Here is an 18,024-nt window from a genome sequence, read left to right on the forward strand (position 1 = left end):
GCACAGCAGGAGGAAAGCAACGGGGCTCTGGGGCCCTGCTCCCACCTCTTTCTGTATCTTTGCAACCTCGTCAATACCTTGTTGCAGTCGTCTTGCAGAAAATCGATAAAATGTAGCATGAGCCTGGCCATGTGCTGCTGTAGCACAGCAGCCTTCGGGGTTTGCCCGTTGCCTTTGAGAAGGGCACATGCAAAACCCCCCCAGCCAAAGAGGCCTGGCGGTGGCCGACAGCCTTCCTTTGGCCGTGTGCTCTGTGGGGTATCTGTGCCAACCACCTTTCTGACGGGCAATCCTTTCTTGTCCCAGCTCTCTCTTGACGCGCGCTCTGCCGTTCAACGTGCCGCTGCACCGGCGCGGTCTGCAGCAGCCAGCACTCCCCCACATGCCAGCACTTCGTCCAGCAGCCCAGCCCAGCAGCTGGAGATGAGAGAGGAGCAGAGCCTGAGGAGACTGAGTACGTCTGGTGTATTTCCGGTCTGCCAGAGCGGCGTGTTTTCTGTGCGTCTCTGTATTGGCTGCGCCAGAAGTTCCTCCTCGCTTTAGTGTCACAGAGGCATTTAGGCCTCCCTCCAAGAGCCGGTTGCTGTGCTTTGAGGCAGCAAGAGAGCGCTCGGCGTGTTCCCGCTGCCTCCGAGGGCAGCTGGCACTGGCTTGGCTTTGCCTGGGCTGCCCTCTGTGCCAAAGACAAAAGCAGAGGTTGTTTCTGTTGAGCAGAAGGCTGGCACCTAGCGGGTGACTGGGCCCCAGGGAGCTCTCGGGCCCCAGCTATTCTCCGCTGCTGCCATTTCTACGACTGTTCTCACTCCTCCTCTCACTGGTGCACGTTGTTCTCCTAAGTGGCCCTGCCGGTGGCGGCAGGTGCCAGTGCAGAGGCTGCGGAGGCCCTTCCTTAGCTCTGAGGGCCCAGTTCCCAAAGGCCCATCGTTCTGGGTTATCACATGAGCTGCTGTGCTTGAAAGCCGTGAAGTCCTTCTTGGAAAGGCCAGCTGCTGAAAGGTGGAGAAGATGGCCCTCCCGCTCGCTGTTCTCAGCGGCTGGAAGCCAAGTGACTGCAAAGGGCACAGAGCTCCCGACAGTGGGGCTGCATCTTGGATCGTCTGGGGAGCGGCATCTCCCTTTCAAAGTGAGCACCTTGCACTGCTTTTGTCTTTCAGGGAGCATTGTGAGTCTGGGCGAGCCGAGGAGGAAATACTCGGCGTTTGAAGAACTCGGACGAGGGTAAGTCTGACGCCTGCTCCTTACGCAAAACCGTGGGCCCAGTCTCTGGCCGGTGTAGCGTCAAGCGTGACATCAGGCAAGCTGCGAACACGGTCAGACTCTGGCTTTACCTTCCTGCCACCTCTCAGGACTGCTCAGTCACAGCAGTCAGAAGGCATCATCAAAGACAACCTGGTGCTGGCAAGGTCTGCCTTGCTTGCAGCAAGGAGCAGGGCCTGGAAGATGTCCCGCCCCTGCCGCAGTATGCCGGCCTACCAGAGCACCTTGTCACCCGAGAGCTGGCAGATAACACTTCTCCAAGGCAGAGTTTTCCAAGTTCTTCTTCTCCAGTTTTTCCAAAGGGTCCCCCTTAGGCTGGGAACGGAACCGATCGGGCGTGTGCCTTGGAGATTTGTAGCAGCCCTTGGTGTTCACATTGGGCCTCCGTTTTCTCCCGGACACCCTGCATGGCAGAGGGCTGCTGGGCTGTTGTGCTAATGGCGGGGGAGGCGCCGCAGCTGGGCGTTTTCCAAATGCTCCAGGCAGCCTGGGGAGATCTCCTGCCTAGGCTGGCTTTCACCGCCAGGGACTAAAGGGCTTTCTTTTTCTGCTGCTGTTTTCTTTCTAGGGGTTTTGGAGCTGTTTATAAAGCCCTCGACGCCAGCACAGGACAACAGGTAAAGTGTCAATGCCCCCAGCAGATTTTGCAGCTCTGGAGCGCTTTCGCCGCGGCTGCGAGCCTTGGCTGGAGCTTTGGGTGGCCGCTCCATCTCTGCGGCAGAGGCTGCTCCTCTGAAGCACGGACTAGGCTCAGCAGCCTGCAGACGGCATTTGGGACGGGCTTTGGTCCTTCTCCTAAGCTCTGCCCTCTGGCACAGCTGGGCTGCGTCATTGCACAAGCACTCGCTGCGTGTTCCTGGGCATCTCGTGCGACGAGCGCCTTCTCAAGTCAACGGTCTCTCAATGTCCTTTTAGGTGGCCATCAAGAAAATGGCGCTTCAAGAGGAGATGTCCGAGGAGCTGGCTGTCAATGAAATCGTGGTCATGAGGGACAGTAGGAACCCCAATATTGTTACCTACTTAGACAGGTGGGGCTATTCTCATGTCAACGTTCCTTTAGGATACTGCAAGCCCAAAGTGGCAAACCCCTTTGGTTGCTGGCAGAAAATGGAGCTGTTTAGGATTTCTCTCCTCCAGTGCAGGGGAGGAGGTTGCACTTGGTCTGCAATAATCTCTTCTGGCATATGCAGCTTGGAGAGCACTTCCAAAAAGCTGGGTCAGCCCCTCGGGTGACTGGGCTGTGCCCAGGTCCTCTCTCTCCATGCCGGGCTTTTCTTCTTTCAGCTACCTGGTCGACGGGGAGCTCTGGCTGGCGATGGAGTTCATGGACGGCGGCACGTTGTATGATGTACTCGGGGCAGTGTACCTCGAGGAAGGACAGATAGGCGCTGTCTGTCGGGAGGTGAGGGATGCCACTTGTGCTTCCCCTGGCCTGCACAGGATGGCCCTTGTCAACTGGTGGTTAAGAACAGCAGAGATTTCTTGCTCACGGCCTTGCTTTGCTGTTGCTGTCACGACACGGAGAAGAAAGAGCACCTGAAGCCAACTGCCTGCCAGTGTCCCCGCACTTCCTAGGCTCCGTTCTCGCACTCTTACGTACTGCCGTTGTGCTCCGGCGCTCGTGCTCGCTGCCTCACTGGCTCGCTCGCTGTGTCGCACTTGTTTCCTCTTGCCAGCTTTGCCTGGAGCCTGTCTGTGTATCCTGCATTCCTTGCCGCTCCAAGCCTGCACGCTGGTGGCAGAATTTCAAGCTAAGGGCAAAGGAGATGCCCTCAGCTTCAAAGGACAGCAGTGCAGCCCAGATGGCGTGGGATTCTGGAACTGGTCTAACGTGCTGCTTCCTCCTCTGCTGCCACAAGGCTACCAAGAAAATCTTTGCCATGACGCCCCCCAGCCAAAGGGCACGTGCTACGTACCGAAGGGAGGAGGGGCTTTTGGAAGCTCAGATGTGCCTTTGCTTGGAAAGATGGAACACTCGTCTAAGAGTGTTGAAGCAGCAAGCTCTTCCTCTTGACAGCACTAGGATGCTGCGCCCTGGCTCACTAGTCCCTGAGAAAGCTGCCACTCTCGTCGAGCCCGTTCCTTTCTTGCAGGATGCAATCAGGTCCTGAACCTTCACCTTTCCCTTTCTCCTCTCTCGCTCAGTGCCTGCAAGGACTGCATTTCCTTCATTCCCGCCGAGTCATCCACAGAGACGTCAAAAGCTGCAACATTCTTGTGAGCATGGACGGATCTGTGAAATTGGGTGGGTATCCTTGGTGCGGCGCAGCGTTGCCGGGATGCGCTCTGGGGCTGCTCTGGGGTAACTGCCAGTTCTCCAGAAGGGCTGCTTGGCCAGCGCGTGAAACGTGAGGGCATTTTTGAAGTGGCCGGTGCCTTATCTCCCTGGCTGCAGCCCCGCGGAAGCAGAGCACTGATGCTTTTCCGGCTAGATTCACCGTGGCCTTGTCAGGCTTTGAGCGGGCAATCCTTTGGCTGGGTTTGCCAGTTGTAGCTGGCTTTGACAGGGTTTGTTTTTCTCCGCAGCTGACTTTGGCCTCTGTGCTCAGCTCACCCCTGAGCGCGACAAGTGCAGCTCCAGCGTCGGCACTCCCAGCTGGATGGCGCCGGAAGTCGTGAGAGGAGAAGCCTACGGCCCCAAAGTGGACATCTGGTCACTGGGGATCGTGGGGCTGGAAATGGTGGAAGGGGAAGCTCCTTACCAGAGGGAACCCCGTCTCAGGCTAAGGTGCAGCTTAAAAGTGCGGCTCTGTGTGGAGAGAGCTGTTGTGGCTAGGAAAGGAGCAGGTAGAGTGTCCTCTTCCCTTTTTTGTAGGTTTTAGAACTGATAGAAAGGAACGGGGCCCCAAAACTGCAAAACCCCAGGCAGCACTCGGCTCTCCTGCGCGACTTTCTCCGCTGCTGCCTGCAGACAGATGAGGACAGGCGCTGGTCTGCCCAGGAACTCCTGAAGGTAAGAAAAAGCAAAGCGGCAAAAAGCCCTGCGAGCTGTGGACGCCTGCGTGAAGGGCCAAAGAGGACTGGGGGCCACGTGGGCCTGGGCGAGACAGGTCCGGGACCGGAAGGCGGAGGGGCAGATGGTGCCCTCGGTCCTCTTTGTGCGTCTTCCTGGTAGCAGAGGAACCCTGCTTGAGCCTGTTGGACGCGATCTTGGGAAGTAATGGTTCTTTTTGGTTTTGTTTTTCCTTTGGGCAGCATCCTTTTGTGACCTCAGGCGATCCTGCCTCCAGCCTGGCTGCTCTGATCATCTCAGCCAAGCAAGTGCAGGAAGACTGGAGAGGAGACGCTTGCGCCTGAGGAGGCCTTGCTGCCCCGCCAGCTCAGAGGAGCGACGAGGGGATGTACCGTGTTTAGGAGAAGATTCGGCGGCCATCCCCTGAGTTTTAGAATGAGCTGTTCCGTAGTTAGGAAGTTTATAGTTTTGAGATTTTCTTAGCTTAGCTGGTTTCAGTTAGGACTCTAGACCCCAGAAAGCTTCATTAATGGAGCATTGTTTAGCTAAGAGTAGAGTATTGCTGATGTAGGGGAGCTGAGAATTATCCTTGAGGTAGAAATGGACGAATCGCCATACTGATGATTAAGCTATGAAAGAAAAAGCTGGGACTCAGCAGAACTGGACCAGGCATGAGCTGTCAGCCTGAACAGGTCACCAGGAGGACAGAATGATGAAGATGAAGACGAAGACGAAGATGAAGATGAAGATGAAGAAGTAGCTGGAAGACCCTTGGTTTCAGCCCTTGGTTTCAGCAGGACTGGCAATAAAAAACTGTAAAACCTCCAGAGCCCTGGAAGATTCCCTTCCTTGCCACGCTGTGCCTAAGCTGGGCAGCGCCTTCGAAGCCGTGCGCTCTGGACGGGCTGTCCCGTTGATGGCTTTGCGCTGCTTCCCAGCGGCCCAAGGCTCTCCCCCCTCGCAGAGGGGCCCTGCCCCGCCCCCCGCGCCCCGTGGCCTCTGCCGCCCCGCCCGCCCTGCGCAGATGTTGCCCCCCCCCCCCACCCTCCCCCCGTGCCCTGGCATCCCCCAGCGCCAGCCGCCCCTCACGGCGGGGCAGGAGGAGGGAGCAGGCCCCGCTTGTTCCCCTTTCCTGGCGCTCACGGGGCATCGAAGAGCCAAGGAGGGCTGAAACGGCACGTCCCCCAAACGCTTCCCTCTCTGGTCCTTTTGGGGCACTTAACGCGCTCTGCTCAAGGGAGTCCGAGGGCCTACACTCGGCTTTCCCTGCTAAGGTGTCATTCTTCCTTCTGTAAGCTCCACAACTGGCTGGTTGATGTGAGCTGTCTAGGAGATGGGGAAAACGAGACGCTTTCAAATTGGGGGAATTATCCTGGTAAATTACTGCAGTTTTTCAGCAACAGAATTTCAAGGTGCAGCTGGGCCTTTCAGCCATTGCATCGATTTTCAAATGCCACCCGCAGCATGCGAAGTGTGAAGAGCCCAGTGTGAAGCTCCTCAAAGACACTGCAGCACTTGTCCACCAGCAGACAGGACGTGTCTGTGCTGAGTCACCAGAAAAGCAAGCTAAGCCCGGAGCCGTTATTGCACGGGCAAGCAGAGTTGGTTTCCAGAGGAGCTGCATGCACTCGTTTCCCTCTCCCACTCAGTACTTTCTCTCCTCTTTCGAGCTGGCTCCTGGCTTTAACTGGAGCTTTTGACAGAGAAGGGAATGACTGCATCTCATTTTCATTGGGATGTGGCCGTCCAAATGTCTGCAAGGAATCTTACAGGGAGCACGGAGCCTGGGCAAACATCTGTGAGGCTGCAGCTTTTGACTGTTTGAAACAGGCCTTCTTTGGGCTCGGCACCTGCAGGCCACCGCACAGCGGTAGCCGGAAGGCTGCTGCCAGAGCTGCAACACAACAAAAGCGTGGCAGCCCAAGAATCCGCGCGCAGCTCTTCTGCACGTTGTCCAACGTTAAGGTGCCAAAGAAAGAGCAAGCAGGAAGAGAGGAGCTTTGTGTCAGGAGACAAGCCAACATCTCCCTGTCAGAAAGGGAGGTCAGGCTCCAAACTGAGTCAGAGCAAAGGTCAGCATGCACCTACGTGCTCAAGAAGCAACTGCGCACTGCAATACTCCTGGAAACTGATTTCCTTGGCTTCTTTTGTCCCCTAAATGTCATCAAAGCAGTTAGGGCTTTCAGAAGCAACAAAGATGCCAGCAGGAACAAGCACACTTGCTTTTAGTCAAAGCCTTGGGGAGGAAAAGTCACGTTTGCTTGGATTTCTTGGGGCCCTGCTGGATCGGTGCATTTTCGGAGTTACCCCGGGATGCCTTGAGCACTGGCTTATGGACGGTAAGGATTTTTTCTCCTGCTTTACGACTGAGGAGATCTTCCCAGGCTTTTCTTTTGCGTCAGCTGTACAGAAGATTTTGGTTGCTGGGCGTAACTATGCCAACAGACCCAGAGCGGCTGCTATTGTGACGTCAAGGGAGCCGGGCCGCATCACAGTGCTGTCGATGCAACGTTGTCCCGGTGCGCGCGAGGCCTCGTTGTCCAGAGCAGCTCTTTGGCTTGCTCGCTGCAGGAGGACCCTCGTGACTGAGGCGTTCTCAGCAGACGGCCTGCACCCCGAGAGGAGCCTTGGTTTTTCCCCCGGGTGGCATTCAGTGTGCAAACCCGCACAGCACTGCTAGAATGATCGGGCAAGTCTGTGCCGCGGTTTGCACGGTTTTTTCTGTGGCGTATTCCGGCTACTTCCTGACCCACCTGACTCGTAAGTAAAGGTTTATCCTGGGGGTAGCCATCACACGGCGTTTGCTTCACTTTGCTCTTTATGCTTGTTTGTAGTGATGAAGCTGACTTGGGAGCAAAAGTGCCATTAAGATGCCGCTCCTTTGCTAAAGCTCCTGCCAACAGCATCAGCTAAAAAGGGGGTGTCTGCACTCGCTGGCGGGTGCAGAGTATTTGCAACGTAACCTGCAGGGGCCGCGTTCCCTCCACGGGAGAGCGCGTGGCGTTGGACACTGTCATTTCCTCAGCTTGCTGCTTCAGCCGAGACAACCTGCAAATTGCAGGCTGGCAGGGAGTCTCACAAGTACTTCTAAAACTTGGCCAGGAGTGAGGGAAAGCACTTTTTTGCTCCAAATCCTGCCATTAGAGGCCTTGGCTCTCTGCTGTGACCCTTTACGGTGCGCCAAGAGAGCGATTCCCTGGGCGATGAAGTGCAAGCTCCTAACCGGTTAGGCTTTGCTCCTGAACCCAGGAGCTGTTCCTGGGCTGCTTTAGAAGAGAACCGCCACAGCTATGGGGCCCTTTGTGGAAGCTTTCCCGGGGTATCATTTGCAGCAAGTTGATGGGAATTAGTGTATGCAATTTATTTTTAAAAAATAAAAAACAAATAAAACAACAGCAACAACAACAACAACAAACGAAAAGAAAGGTTGCAGGAAAGAGAAGAGGAAAAAGCTGCTTGAGCTGTTGGGCAGAACAGAAGCTCTGACTTAAAGGACACTTGGCATTTCTGTGATGGTGTTTCTATTTCTTCAGTGACAAAAGTAGAGAGAGCCTAGTATCGTGTCCTTGTTGTTCTCTTGCTTGCTGTGGGAAAAATCTTGTGTTGCTCCTGGAGGGATGCTGGGAAAGGAAAATGCTCTCTGTTGGGACTGACTTGTCCTGTGGGACTCCCCAGCCACAGGCACTTTTCTAATGGCATCTGGTTCCTTTTCCCTTGCTCGCTGCAGGTCACCTCACACGCGGATGGAGACACGCCCGTCCTTTGGTGAGTGGCAAAGGAACCTCTGACCTTGCTGGCATGTAAGAATTGTGCAGCAAGCTGTGAGCTTGGCCTGTTGCGGTAGAGTGTAGAGTGCCAGCCTGAGAGGCGGAAAGAAAGCCCAAGTCGGTGCTGGCATCAGCAGCAGCAAAGGGAGCACTGGCTCTTTCCTAATTTTCCATTGAAGAGCCTTTCAAGAGATGAAAGGCAAGTGTGGCAGGCCAAAGGTGTCTTGCTGATTCTAGCCAGGGTGGAAGATCAAATGCACAGCAAGACGGAGCACCACCTAATTTGCCCATCTTAAGAGGGTGAATTTCACGACTCAGAATCCCACTTTGATCAAAGTTTCTGATTTCCCCTTAGTCTGGGTGAAAAGAAACCAGCTTCCGGAGCTGACAAGAAAGCAGCTCCTGAAGGACTGGCTGCTCCCTGTCCCTCTCACTGCTGTCTGTCTGCAGGGCTCACCAGCAGGGTCAGCACCTCCTCTGGCTCCCTCTCTTGCTGAGGAAGAGGCTGAAGAGGAGCCAAATGACAAGAAGCCTCCATCTGTTGTCCATCCACAGCCTCAACGTGCAGAGCCAGTAAGTGGCACCTGTGCTTGGCACTGCCTTTGGTGCAGGGCCGAGCTTCAAGTTTCTGACGAGCCAGCCCTTGCCGCTCGTGCCTGAAGATGCTGGGGGCTGTGTGCCTGCCATGACGTAGTGCTGCTTCAGCCAGGCCAGGGACCCCTAGCAAATGGCTTCTGAACTTTCACATTTGAGCGCCATTTTGCCGGGACGCTGAGAGGGCCTGAGAAAGTCTCTTGGGATCAGATGAGAGGCAGCATTGTGCCTTTAAATTGTTGCCAGCGTAGAAGCGAGCCCCTTGGTGCACGGTGTCCCTGCAGGCTCCCCGTGGTCAGCGGCCAGAGACGGTCCAAAGACGCAGTTGACAGCCTTGCAGGATACTTAGGAGACACTGGCCCCTGGGAGGGACCAATTAGCTTCAGGCACAACGTAGACCAGACTGGCCTTCTGGTCAGACACGACCATGCCCACTCGAGGGTGACTTCATTGCCCAGGGGAGCACAGCAGGAGGAAAGCAACGGGGCTCTGGGGCCCTGCTCCCACCTCTTTCTGTATCTTTGCAACCTCGTCAATACCTTGTTGCAGTCGTCTTGCAGAAAATCGATAAAATGTAGCATGAGCCTGGCCATGTGCTGCTGTAGCACAGCAGCCTTCGGGGTTTGCCCGTTGCCTTTGAGAAGGGCACATGCAAAACCCCCCCAGCCAAAGAGGCCTGGCGGTGGCCGACAGCCTTCCTTTGGCCGTGTGCTCTGTGGGGTATCTGTGCCAACCACCTTTCTGACGGGCAATCCTTTCTTGTCCCAGCTCTCTCTTGACGCGCGCTCTGCCGTTCAACGTGCCGCTGCACCGGCGCGGTCTGCAGCAGCCAGCACTCCCCCACATGCCAGCACTTCGTCCAGCAGCCCAGCCCAGCAGCTGGAGATGAGAGAGGAGCAGAGCCTGAGGAGACTGAGTACGTCTGGTGTATTTCCGGTCTGCCAGAGCGGCGTGTTTTCTGTGCGTCTCTGTATTGGCTGCGCCAGAAGTTCCTCCTCGCTTTAGTGTCACAGAGGCATTTAGGCCTCCCTCCAAGAGCCGGTTGCTGTGCTTTGAGGCAGCAAGAGAGCGCTCGGCGTGTTCCCGCTGCCTCCGAGGGCAGCTGGCACTGGCTTGGCTTTGCCTGGGCTGCCCTCTGTGCCAAAGACAAAAGCAGAGATTGTTTCTGTTGAGCAGAAGGCTGGCACCTAGCGAGTGACTGGGCCCCAGGGAGCTCTCGGGCCCCAGCTATTCTCCGCTGCTGCCATTTCTACGACTGTTCTCACTCCTCCTCTCACTGGTGCACGTTGTTCTCCTAAGTGGCCCTGCCGGTGGCGGCAGGTGCCAGTGCAGAGGCTGCGGAGGCCCTTCCTTAGCTCTGAGGGCCCAGTTCCCAAAGGCCCATCGTTCTGGGTTATCACATGAGCTGCTGTGCTTGAAAGCCGTGAAGTCCTTCTTGGAAAGGCCAGCTGCTGAAAGGTGGAGAAGATGGCCCTCCCGCTCGCTGTTCTCAGCGGCTGGAAGCCAAGTGACTGCAAAGGGCACAGAGCTCCCGACAGTGGGGCTGCATCTTGGATCGTCTGGGGAGCGGCATCTCCCTTTCAAAGTGAGCACCTTGCACTGCTTTTGTCTTTCAGGGAGCATTGTGAGTCTGGGCGAGCCGAGGAGGAAATACTCGGCGTTTGAAGAACTCGGACGAGGGTAAGTCTGACGCCTGCTCCTTACGCAAAACCGTGGGCCCAGTCTCTGGCCGGTGTAGCGTCAAGCGTGACATCAGGCAAGCTGCGAACACGGTCAGACTCTGGCTTTACCTTCCTGCCACCTCTCAGGACTGCTCAGTCACAGCAGTCAGAAGGCATCATCAAAGACAACCTGGTGCTGGCAAGGTCTGCCTTGCTTGCAGCAAGGAGCAGGGCCTGGAAGATGTCCCGCCCCTGCCGCAGTATGCCGGCCTACCAGAGCACCTTGTCACCCGAGAGCTGGCAGATAACACTTCTCCAAGGCAGAGTTTTCCAAGTTCTTCTTCTCCAGTTTTTCCAAAGGGTCCCCCTTAGGCTGGGAACGGAACCGATCGGGCGTGTGCCTTGGAGATTTGTAGCAGCCCTTGGTGTTCACATTGGGCCTCCGTTTTCTCCCGGACACCCTGCATGGCAGAGGGCTGCTGGGCTGTTGTGCTAATGGCGGGGGAGGCGCCGCAGCTGGGCGTTTTCCAAATGCTCCAGGCAGCCTGGGGAGATCTCCTGCCTAGGCTGGCTTTCACCGCCAGGGACTAAAGGGCTTTCTTTTTCTGCTGCTGTTTTCTTTCTAGGGGTTTTGGAGCTGTTTATAAAGCCCTCGACGCCAGCACAGGACAACAGGTAAAGTGTCAATGCCCCCAGCAGATTTTGCAGCTCTGGAGCGCTTTCGCCGCGGCTGCGAGCCTTGGCTGGAGCTTTGGGTGGCCGCTCCATCTCTGCGGCAGAGGCTGCTCCTCTGAAGCACGGACTAGGCTCAGCAGCCTGCAGACGGCATTTGGGACGGGCTTTGGTCCTTCTCCTAAGCTCTGCCCTCTGGCACAGCTGGGCTGCGTCATTGCACAAGCACTCGCTGCGTGTTCCTGGGCATCTCGTGCGACGAGCGCCTTCTCAAGTCAACGGTCTCTCAATGTCCTTTTAGGTGGCCATCAAGAAAATGGCGCTTCAAGAGGAGATGTCCGAGGAGCTGGCTGTCAATGAAATCGTGGTCATGAGGGACAGTAGGAACCCCAATATTGTTACCTACTTAGACAGGTGGGGCTATTCTCATGTCAACGTTCCTTTAGGATACTGCAAGCCCAAAGTGGCAAACCCCTTTGGTTGCTGGCAGAAAATGGAGCTGTTTAGGATTTCTCTCCTCCAGTGCAGGGGAGGAGGTTGCACTTGGTCTGCAATAATCTCTTCTGGCATATGCAGCTTGGAGAGCACTTCCAAAAAGCTGGGTCAGCCCCTCGGGTGACTGGGCTGTGCCCAGGTCCTCTCTCTCCATGCCGGGCTTTTCTTCTTTCAGCTACCTGGTCGACGGGGAGCTCTGGCTGGCGATGGAGTTCATGGACGGCGGCACGTTGTATGATGTACTCGGGGCAGTGTACCTCGAGGAAGGACAGATAGGCGCTGTCTGTCGGGAGGTGAGGGATGCCACTTGTGCTTCCCCTGGCCTGCACAGGATGGCCCTTGTCAACTGGTGGTTAAGAACAGCAGAGATTTCTTGCTCACGGCCTTGCTTTGCTGTTGCTGTCACGACACGGAGAAGAAAGAGCACCTGAAGCCAACTGCCTGCCAGTGTCCCCGCACTTCCTAGGCTCCGTTCTCGCACTCTTACGTACTGCCGTTGTGCTCCGGCGCTCGTGCTCGCTGCCTCACTGGCTCGCTCGCTGTGTCGCACTTGTTTCCTCTTGCCAGCTTTGCCTGGAGCCTGTCTGTGTATCCTGCATTCCTTGCCGCTCCAAGCCTGCACGCTGGTGGCAGAATTTCAAGCTAAGGGCAAAGGAGATGCCCTCAGCTTCAAAGGACAGCAGTGCAGCCCAGATGGCGTTGGATTCTGGAACTGGTCTAACGTGCTGCTTCCTCCTCTGCTGCCACAAGGCTACCAAGAAAATCTTTGCCATGACGCCCCCCAGCCAAAGGGCACGTGCTACGTACCGAAGGGAGGAGGGGCTTTTGGAAGCTCAGATGTGCCTTTGCTTGGAAAGATGGAACACTCGTCTAAGAGTGTTGAAGCAGCAAGCTCTTCCTCTTGACAGCACTAGGATGCTGCGCCCTGGCTCACTAGTCCCTGAGAAAGCTGCCACTCTCGTCGAGCCCGTTCCTTTCTTGCAGGATGCAATCAGGTCCTGAACCTTCACCTTTCCCTTTCTCCTCTCTCGCTCAGTGCCTGCAAGGACTGCATTTCCTTCATTCCCGCCGAGTCATCCACAGAGACGTCAAAAGCTGCAACATTCTTGTGAGCATGGACGGATCTGTGAAATTGGGTGGGTATCCTTGGTGCGGCGCAGCGTTGCCGGGATGCGCTCTGGGGCTGCTCTGGGGTAACTGCCAGTTCTCCAGAAGCGCTGCTTGGCCAGCGCGTGAAACGTGAGGGCATTTTTGAAGTGGCCGGTGCCTTATCTCCCTGGCTGCAGCCCCGCGGAAGCAGAGCACTGCTGCTTTTCCGGCTAGATTCACCGTGGCCTTGTCAGGCTTTGAGCGGGCAATCCTTTGGCTGGGTTTGCCAGTTGTAGCTGGCTTTGACAGGGTTTGTTTTTCTCCGCAGCTGACTTTGGCCTCTGTGCTCAGCTCACCCCTGAGCGCGACAAGTGCAGCTCCAGCGTCGGCACTCCCAGCTGGATGGCGCCGGAAGTCGTGAGAGGAGAAGCCTACGGCCCCAAAGTGGACATCTGGTCACTGGGGATCGTGGGGCTGGAAATGGTGGAAGGGGAAGCTCCTTACCAGAGGGAACCCCGTCTCAGGGTAAGGTGCAGCTTAAAAGTGCGGCTCTGTGTGGAGAGAGCTGTTGTGGCTAGGAAAGGAGCAGGTAGAGTGTCCTCTTCCCTTTTTTGTAGGTTTTAGAACTGATAGAAAGGAACGGGGCCCCAAAACTGCAAAACCCCAGGCAGCACTCGGCTCTCCTGCGCGACTTTCTCCGCTGCTGCCTGCAGACAGATGAGGACAGGCGCTGGTCTGCCCAGGAACTCCTGAAGGTAAGAAAAAGCAAAGCGGCAAAAAGCCCTGCGAGCTGTGGACGCCTGCGTGAAGGGCCAAAGAGGACTGGGGGCCACGTGGGCCTGGGCGAGACAGGTCCGGGACCGGAAGGCGGAGGGGCAGATGGTGCCCTCGGTCCTCTTTGTGCGTCTTCCTGGTAGCAGAGGAACCCTGCTTGAGCCTGTTGGACGCGATCTTGGGAAGTAATGGTTCTTTTTGGTTTTGTTTTTCCTTTGGGCAGCATCCTTTTGTGACCTCAGGCGATCCTGCCTCCAGCCTGGCTGCTCTGATCATCTCAGCCAAGCAAGTGCAGGAAGACTGGAGAGGAGACGCTTGCGCCTGAGGAGGCCTTGCTGCCCCGCCAGCTCAGAGGAGCGACGAGGGGATGTACCGTGTTTAGGAGAAGATTCGGCGGCCATCCCCTGAGTTTTAGAATGAGCTGTTCCGTAGTTAGGAAGTTTATAGTTTTGAGATTTTCTTAGCTTAGCTGGTTTCAGTTAGGACTCTAGACCCCAGAAAGCTTCATTAATGGAGCATTGTTTAGCTAAGAGTAGAGTATTGCTGATGTAGGGGAGCTGAGAATTATCCTTGAGGTAGAAATGGACGAATCGCCATACTGATGATTAAGCTATGAAAGAAAAAGCTGGGACTCAGCAGAACTGGACCAGGCATGAGCTGTCAGCCTGAACAGGTCACCAGGAGGACAGAATGATGAAGATGAAGACGAAGACGAAGATGAAGATGAAGATGAAGAAGTAGCTGGAAGACCCTTGGTTTCAGCCCTTGGTTTCAGCAGGACTGGCAATAAAAAACTGTAAAACCTCCAGAGCCCTGGAAGATTCCCTTCCTTGCCACGCTGTGCCTAAGCTGGACAGCGCCTTCGAAGCCGTGCGCTCTGGACGGGCTGTCCCGTTGATGGCTTTGCGCTGCTTCCCAGCGGCCCAAGGCTCTCCCCCCTCGCAGAGGGGCCCTGCCCGGCCCCCCGCGCCCCGTGGCCTCTGCCGCCCCGCCCGCCCTGCGCAGATGTTGCCCCCCCCCCCCACCCGCCCCCCGTGCCCTGGCATCCCCCAGCGCCAGCCGCCCCTCACGGCGCGGCAGGAGGAGGGAGCAGGCCCCGCTTGTTCCCCTTTCCTGGCGCTCACGGGGCATCGAAGAGCCAAGGAGGGCTGAAACGGCACGTCCCCCAAACGCTTCCCTCTCTGGTCCTTTTGGGGCACTTAACGCGCTCTGCTCAAGGGAGTCCGAGGGCCTACACTCGGCTTTCCCTGCTAAGGTGTCATTCTTCCTTCTGTAAGCTCCACAACTGGCTGGTTGATGTGAGCTGTCTAGGAGATGGGGAAAACGAGACGCTTTCAAATTGGGGGAATTATCCTGGTAAATTACTGCAGTTTTTCAGCAACAGAATTTCAAGGTGCAGCTGGGCCTTTCAGCCATTGCATCGATTTTCAAATGCCACCCGCAGCATGCGAAGTGTGAAGAGCCCAGTGTGAAGCTCCTCAAAGACACTGCAGCACTTGTCCACCAGCAGACAGGACGTGTCTGTGCTGAGTCACCAGAAAAGCAAGCTAAGCCCGGAGCCGTTATTGCACGGGCAAGCAGAGTTGGTTTCCAGAGGAGCTGCATGCACTCGTTTCCCTCTCCCACTCAGTACTTTCTCTCCTCTTTCGAGCTGGCTCCTGGCTTTAACTGGAGCTTTTGACAGAGAAGGGAATGACTGCATCTCATTTTCATTGGGATGTGGCCGTCCAAATGTCTGCAAGGAATCTTACAGGGAGCACGGAGCCTGGGCAAACATCTGTGAGGCTGCAGCTTTTGACTGTTTGAAACAGGCCTTCTTTGGGCTCGGCACCTGCAGGCCACCGCACAGCGGTAGCCGGAAGGCTGCTGCCAGAGCTGCAACACAACAAAAGCGTGGCAGCCCAAGAATCCGCGCGCAGCTCTTCTGCACGTTGTCCAACGTTAAGGTGCCAAAGAAAGAGCAAGCAGGAAGAGAGGAGCTTTGTGTCAGGAGACAAGCCAACATCTCCCTGTCAGAAAGGGAGGTCAGGCTCCAAACTGAGTCAGAGCAAAGGTCAGCATGCACCTACGTGCTCAAGAAGCAACTGCGCACTGCAATACTCCTGGAAACTGATTTCCTTGGCTTCTTTTGTCCCCTAAATGTCATCAAAGCAGTTAGGGCTTTCAGAAGCAACAAAGATGCCAGCAGGAACAAGCACACTTGCTTTTAGTCAAAGCCTTGGGGAGGAAAAGTCACGTTTGCTTGGATTTCTTGGGGCCCTGCTGGATCGGTGCATTTTCGGAGTTACCCCGGGATGCCTTGAGCACTGGCTTATGGACGGTAAGGATTTTTTCTCCTGCTTTACGACTGAGGAGATCTTCCCAGGCTTTTCTTTTGCGTCAGCTGTACAGAAGATTTTGGTTGCTGGGCGTAACTATGCCAACAGACCCAGAGCGGCTGCTATTGTGACGTCAAGGGAGCCGGGCCGCATCACAGTGCTGTCGATGCAACGTTGTCCCGGTGCGCGCGAGGCCTCGTTGTCCAGAGCAGCTCTTTGGCTTGCTCGCTGCAGGAGGACCCTCGTGACTGAGGCGTTCTCAGCAGACGGCCTGCACCCCGAGAGGAGCCTTGGTTTTTCCCCCGGGTGGCATTCAGTGTGCAAACCCGCACAGCACTGCTAGAATGATCGGGCAAGTCTGTGCCGCGGTTTGCACGGTTTTTTCTGTGGCGTATTCCGGCTACTTCCTGACCCACCTGACTCGTAAGTAAAGGTTTATCCTGGGGGTAGCCATCACACGGCGTTTGCTTCACTTTGCTCTTTATGCTTGTTTGTAGTGATGAAGCTGACTTGGGAGCAAAAGTGCCATTAAGATGCCGCTCCTTTGCTAAAGCTCCTGCCAACAGCATCAGCTAAAAAGGGGGTGTCTGCACTCGCTGGCGGGTGCAGAGTATTTGCAACGTAACCTGCAGGGGCCGCGTTCCCTCCACGGGAGAGCGCGTGGCGTTGGACACTGTCATTTCCTCAGCTTGCTGCTTCAGCCGAGACAACCTGCAAATTGCAGGCTGGCAGGGAGTCTCACAAGTACTTCTAAAACTTGGCCAGGAGTGAGGGAAAGCACTTTTTTGCTCCAAATCCTGCCATTAGAGGCCTTGGCTCTCTGCTGTGACCCTTTGCGGTGCGCCAAGAGAGCGATTCCCTGGGTGATGAAGTGCAAGCTCCTAACCGGTTAGGCTTTGCTCCTGAACCCAGGAGCTGTTCCTGGGCTGCTTTAGAAGAGAACCGCCACAGCTATGGGGCCCTTTGTGGAAGCTTTCCCGGGGTATCATTTGCAGCAAGTTGATGGGAATTAGTGTATGCAATTTATTTTTAAAAAATAAAAAACAAATAAAACAACAGCAACAACAACAACAACAACAACAACAACAAAAAACGAAAAGAAAGGTTGCAGGAAAGAGAAGAGGAAAAAGCTGCTTGAGCTGTTGGGCAGAACAGAAGCTCTGACTTAAAGGACACTTGGCATTTCTGTGATGGTGTTTCTATTTCTTCAGTGACAAAAGTAGAGAGAGCCTAGTATCGTGTCCTTGTTGTTCTCTTGCTTGCTGTGGGAAAAATCTTGTGTTGCTCCTGGAGGGATGCTGGGAAAGGAAAATGCTCTCTGTTGGGACTGACTTGTCCTGTGGGACTCCCCAGCCACAGGCACTTTTCTAATGGCATCTGGTTCCTTTTCCCTTGCTCGCTGCAGGTCACCTCACACGCGGATGGAGACACGCCCGTCCTTTGGTGAGTGGCAAAGGAACCTCTGACCTTGCTGGCATGTAAGAATTGTGCAGCAAGCTGTGAGCTTGGCCTGTTGCGGTAGAGTGTAGAGTGCCAGCCTGAGAGGCGGAAAGAAAGCCCAAGTCGGTGCTGGCATCAGCAGCAGCAAAGGGAGCACTGGCTCTTTCCTAATTTTCCATTGAAGAGCCTTTCAAGAGATGAAAGGCAAGTGTGGCAGGCCAAAGGTGTCTTGCTGATTCTAGCCAGGGTGGAAGATCAAATGCACAGCAAGACGGAGCACCACCTAATTTGCCCATCTTAAGAGGGTGAATTTCACGACTCAGAATCCCACTTTGATCAAAGTTTCTGATTTCCCCTTAGTCTGGGTGAAAAGAAACCAGCTTCCGGAGCTGACAAGAAAGCAGCTCCTGAAGGACTGGCTGCTCCCTGTCCCTCTCACTGCTGTCTGTCTGCAGGGCTCACCAGCAGGGTCAGCACCTCCTCTGGCTCCCTCTCTTGCTGAGGAAGAGGCTGAAGAGGAGCCAAATGACAAGAAGCCTCCATCTGTTGTCCATCCACAGCCTCAACGTGCAGAGCCAGTAAGTGGCACCTGTGCTTGGCACTGCCTTTGGTGCAGGGCCGAGCTTCAAGTTTCTGACGAGCCAGCCCTTGCCGCTCGTGCCTGAAGATGCTGGGGGCTGTGTGCCTGCCATGACGTAGTGCTGCTTCAGCCAGGCCAGGGACCCCTGGCAAATGGCTTCTGAACTTTCACATTTGAGCGCCATTTTGCCGGGACGCTGAGAGGGCCTGAGAAAGTCTCTTGGGATCAGATGAGAGGCAGCATTGTGCCTTTAAATTGTTGCCAGCGTAGAAGCGAGCCCCTTGGTGCACGGTGTCCCTGCAGGCTCCCCGTGGTCAGCGGCCAGAGACGGTCCAAAGACGCAGTTGACAGCCTTGCAGGATACTTAGGAGACACTGGCCCCTGGGAGGGACCAATTAGCTTCAGGCACAACGTAGACCAGACT

At 55.6% G+C, this 18,024-nt stretch overlaps 2 protein-coding genes and 3 long non-coding RNA genes across 5 annotated transcripts; all 5 read left to right on the top strand.

Annotated features, from left to right (window-relative positions):
- Positions 1-106: 106 nt before the first annotated feature.
- LOC125318757 (serine/threonine-protein kinase PAK 3-like) lies at positions 107-4,048 on the top strand. The gene is made up of 8 exons (XM_048289688.1): positions 107-454; positions 1,155-1,218; positions 1,826-1,874; positions 2,173-2,285; positions 2,542-2,659; positions 3,403-3,502; positions 3,784-3,985; positions 4,045-4,048. Exons 1-8 carry the CDS (start codon positions 118-120, stop codon positions 4,046-4,048), a joined length of 987 nt encoding a protein of 328 aa, XP_048145645.1. The 5' UTR covers positions 107-117.
- Positions 4,049-4,067: 19 nt separating this feature from the next.
- Positions 4,068-5,035, top strand: LOC125318673. Its single transcript, XR_007200480.1, has 2 exons — positions 4,068-4,210; positions 4,453-5,035. It is a non-coding gene; the product is annotated as an uncharacterized LOC125318673 (long non-coding RNA).
- A 1,706-nt stretch (positions 5,036-6,741) lies between these two features.
- Positions 6,742-8,522, top strand: LOC125318675. The gene is made up of 3 exons (XR_007200481.1): positions 6,742-6,970; positions 7,938-7,975; positions 8,428-8,522. It is a non-coding gene; the product is annotated as an uncharacterized LOC125318675 (long non-coding RNA).
- Positions 8,523-9,142: 620 nt separating this feature from the next.
- Positions 9,143-14,068, top strand: LOC125318674 (serine/threonine-protein kinase PAK 3-like). Its single transcript, XM_048289623.1, has 9 exons — positions 9,143-9,487; positions 10,188-10,251; positions 10,859-10,907; positions 11,206-11,318; positions 11,575-11,692; positions 12,436-12,535; positions 12,817-13,013; positions 13,106-13,243; positions 13,486-14,068. The coding sequence occupies exons 1-9, from the start codon at positions 9,151-9,153 to the stop codon at positions 13,585-13,587; spliced, it is 1,218 nt and encodes a 405-aa protein (XP_048145580.1). The 5' UTR covers positions 9,143-9,150; the 3' UTR covers positions 13,588-14,068.
- A 1,706-nt stretch (positions 14,069-15,774) lies between these two features.
- On the top strand, positions 15,775-17,570 carry LOC125318680. The gene is made up of 3 exons (XR_007200483.1): positions 15,775-16,003; positions 16,986-17,023; positions 17,476-17,570. It is a non-coding gene; the product is annotated as an uncharacterized LOC125318680 (long non-coding RNA).
- The last annotated feature ends 454 nt before the right edge of the window (positions 17,571-18,024 follow it).

This window comes from Corvus hawaiiensis, chromosome 31 (assembly GCF_020740725.1).
Source record: "Corvus hawaiiensis isolate bCorHaw1 chromosome 31, bCorHaw1.pri.cur, whole genome shotgun sequence".
In the NCBI taxonomy this organism is placed as follows: Eukaryota; Metazoa; Chordata; class Aves; order Passeriformes; family Corvidae; genus Corvus; species Corvus hawaiiensis.

Excerpts from the sequence above, each read along its gene's own strand:
- LOC125318757 (XM_048289688.1), top strand. The coding sequence starts at position 118 with ATGAGCCTGGCCATGTGCTGCTGTAGCACAGCAGCCTTCGGGGTTTGC. Across the intron at positions 1,875-2,172 it reads ACGCCAGCACAGGACAACAG|GTGGCCATCAAGAAAATGGC; the intron begins GTAAAGTGTCAA and ends ATGTCCTTTTAG. Across the intron at positions 2,286-2,541 it reads ATTGTTACCTACTTAGACAG|CTACCTGGTCGACGGGGAGC; the intron begins GTGGGGCTATTC and ends TTCTTCTTTCAG.
- LOC125318674 (XM_048289623.1), top strand. The coding sequence starts at position 9,151 with ATGAGCCTGGCCATGTGCTGCTGTAGCACAGCAGCCTTCGGGGTTTGC. Across the intron at positions 9,488-10,187 it reads GCAGAGCCTGAGGAGACTGA|GGAGCATTGTGAGTCTGGGC; the intron begins GTACGTCTGGTG and ends TTTGTCTTTCAG. Across the intron at positions 13,244-13,485 it reads CTGCCCAGGAACTCCTGAAG|CATCCTTTTGTGACCTCAGG; the intron begins GTAAGAAAAAGC and ends TCCTTTGGGCAG.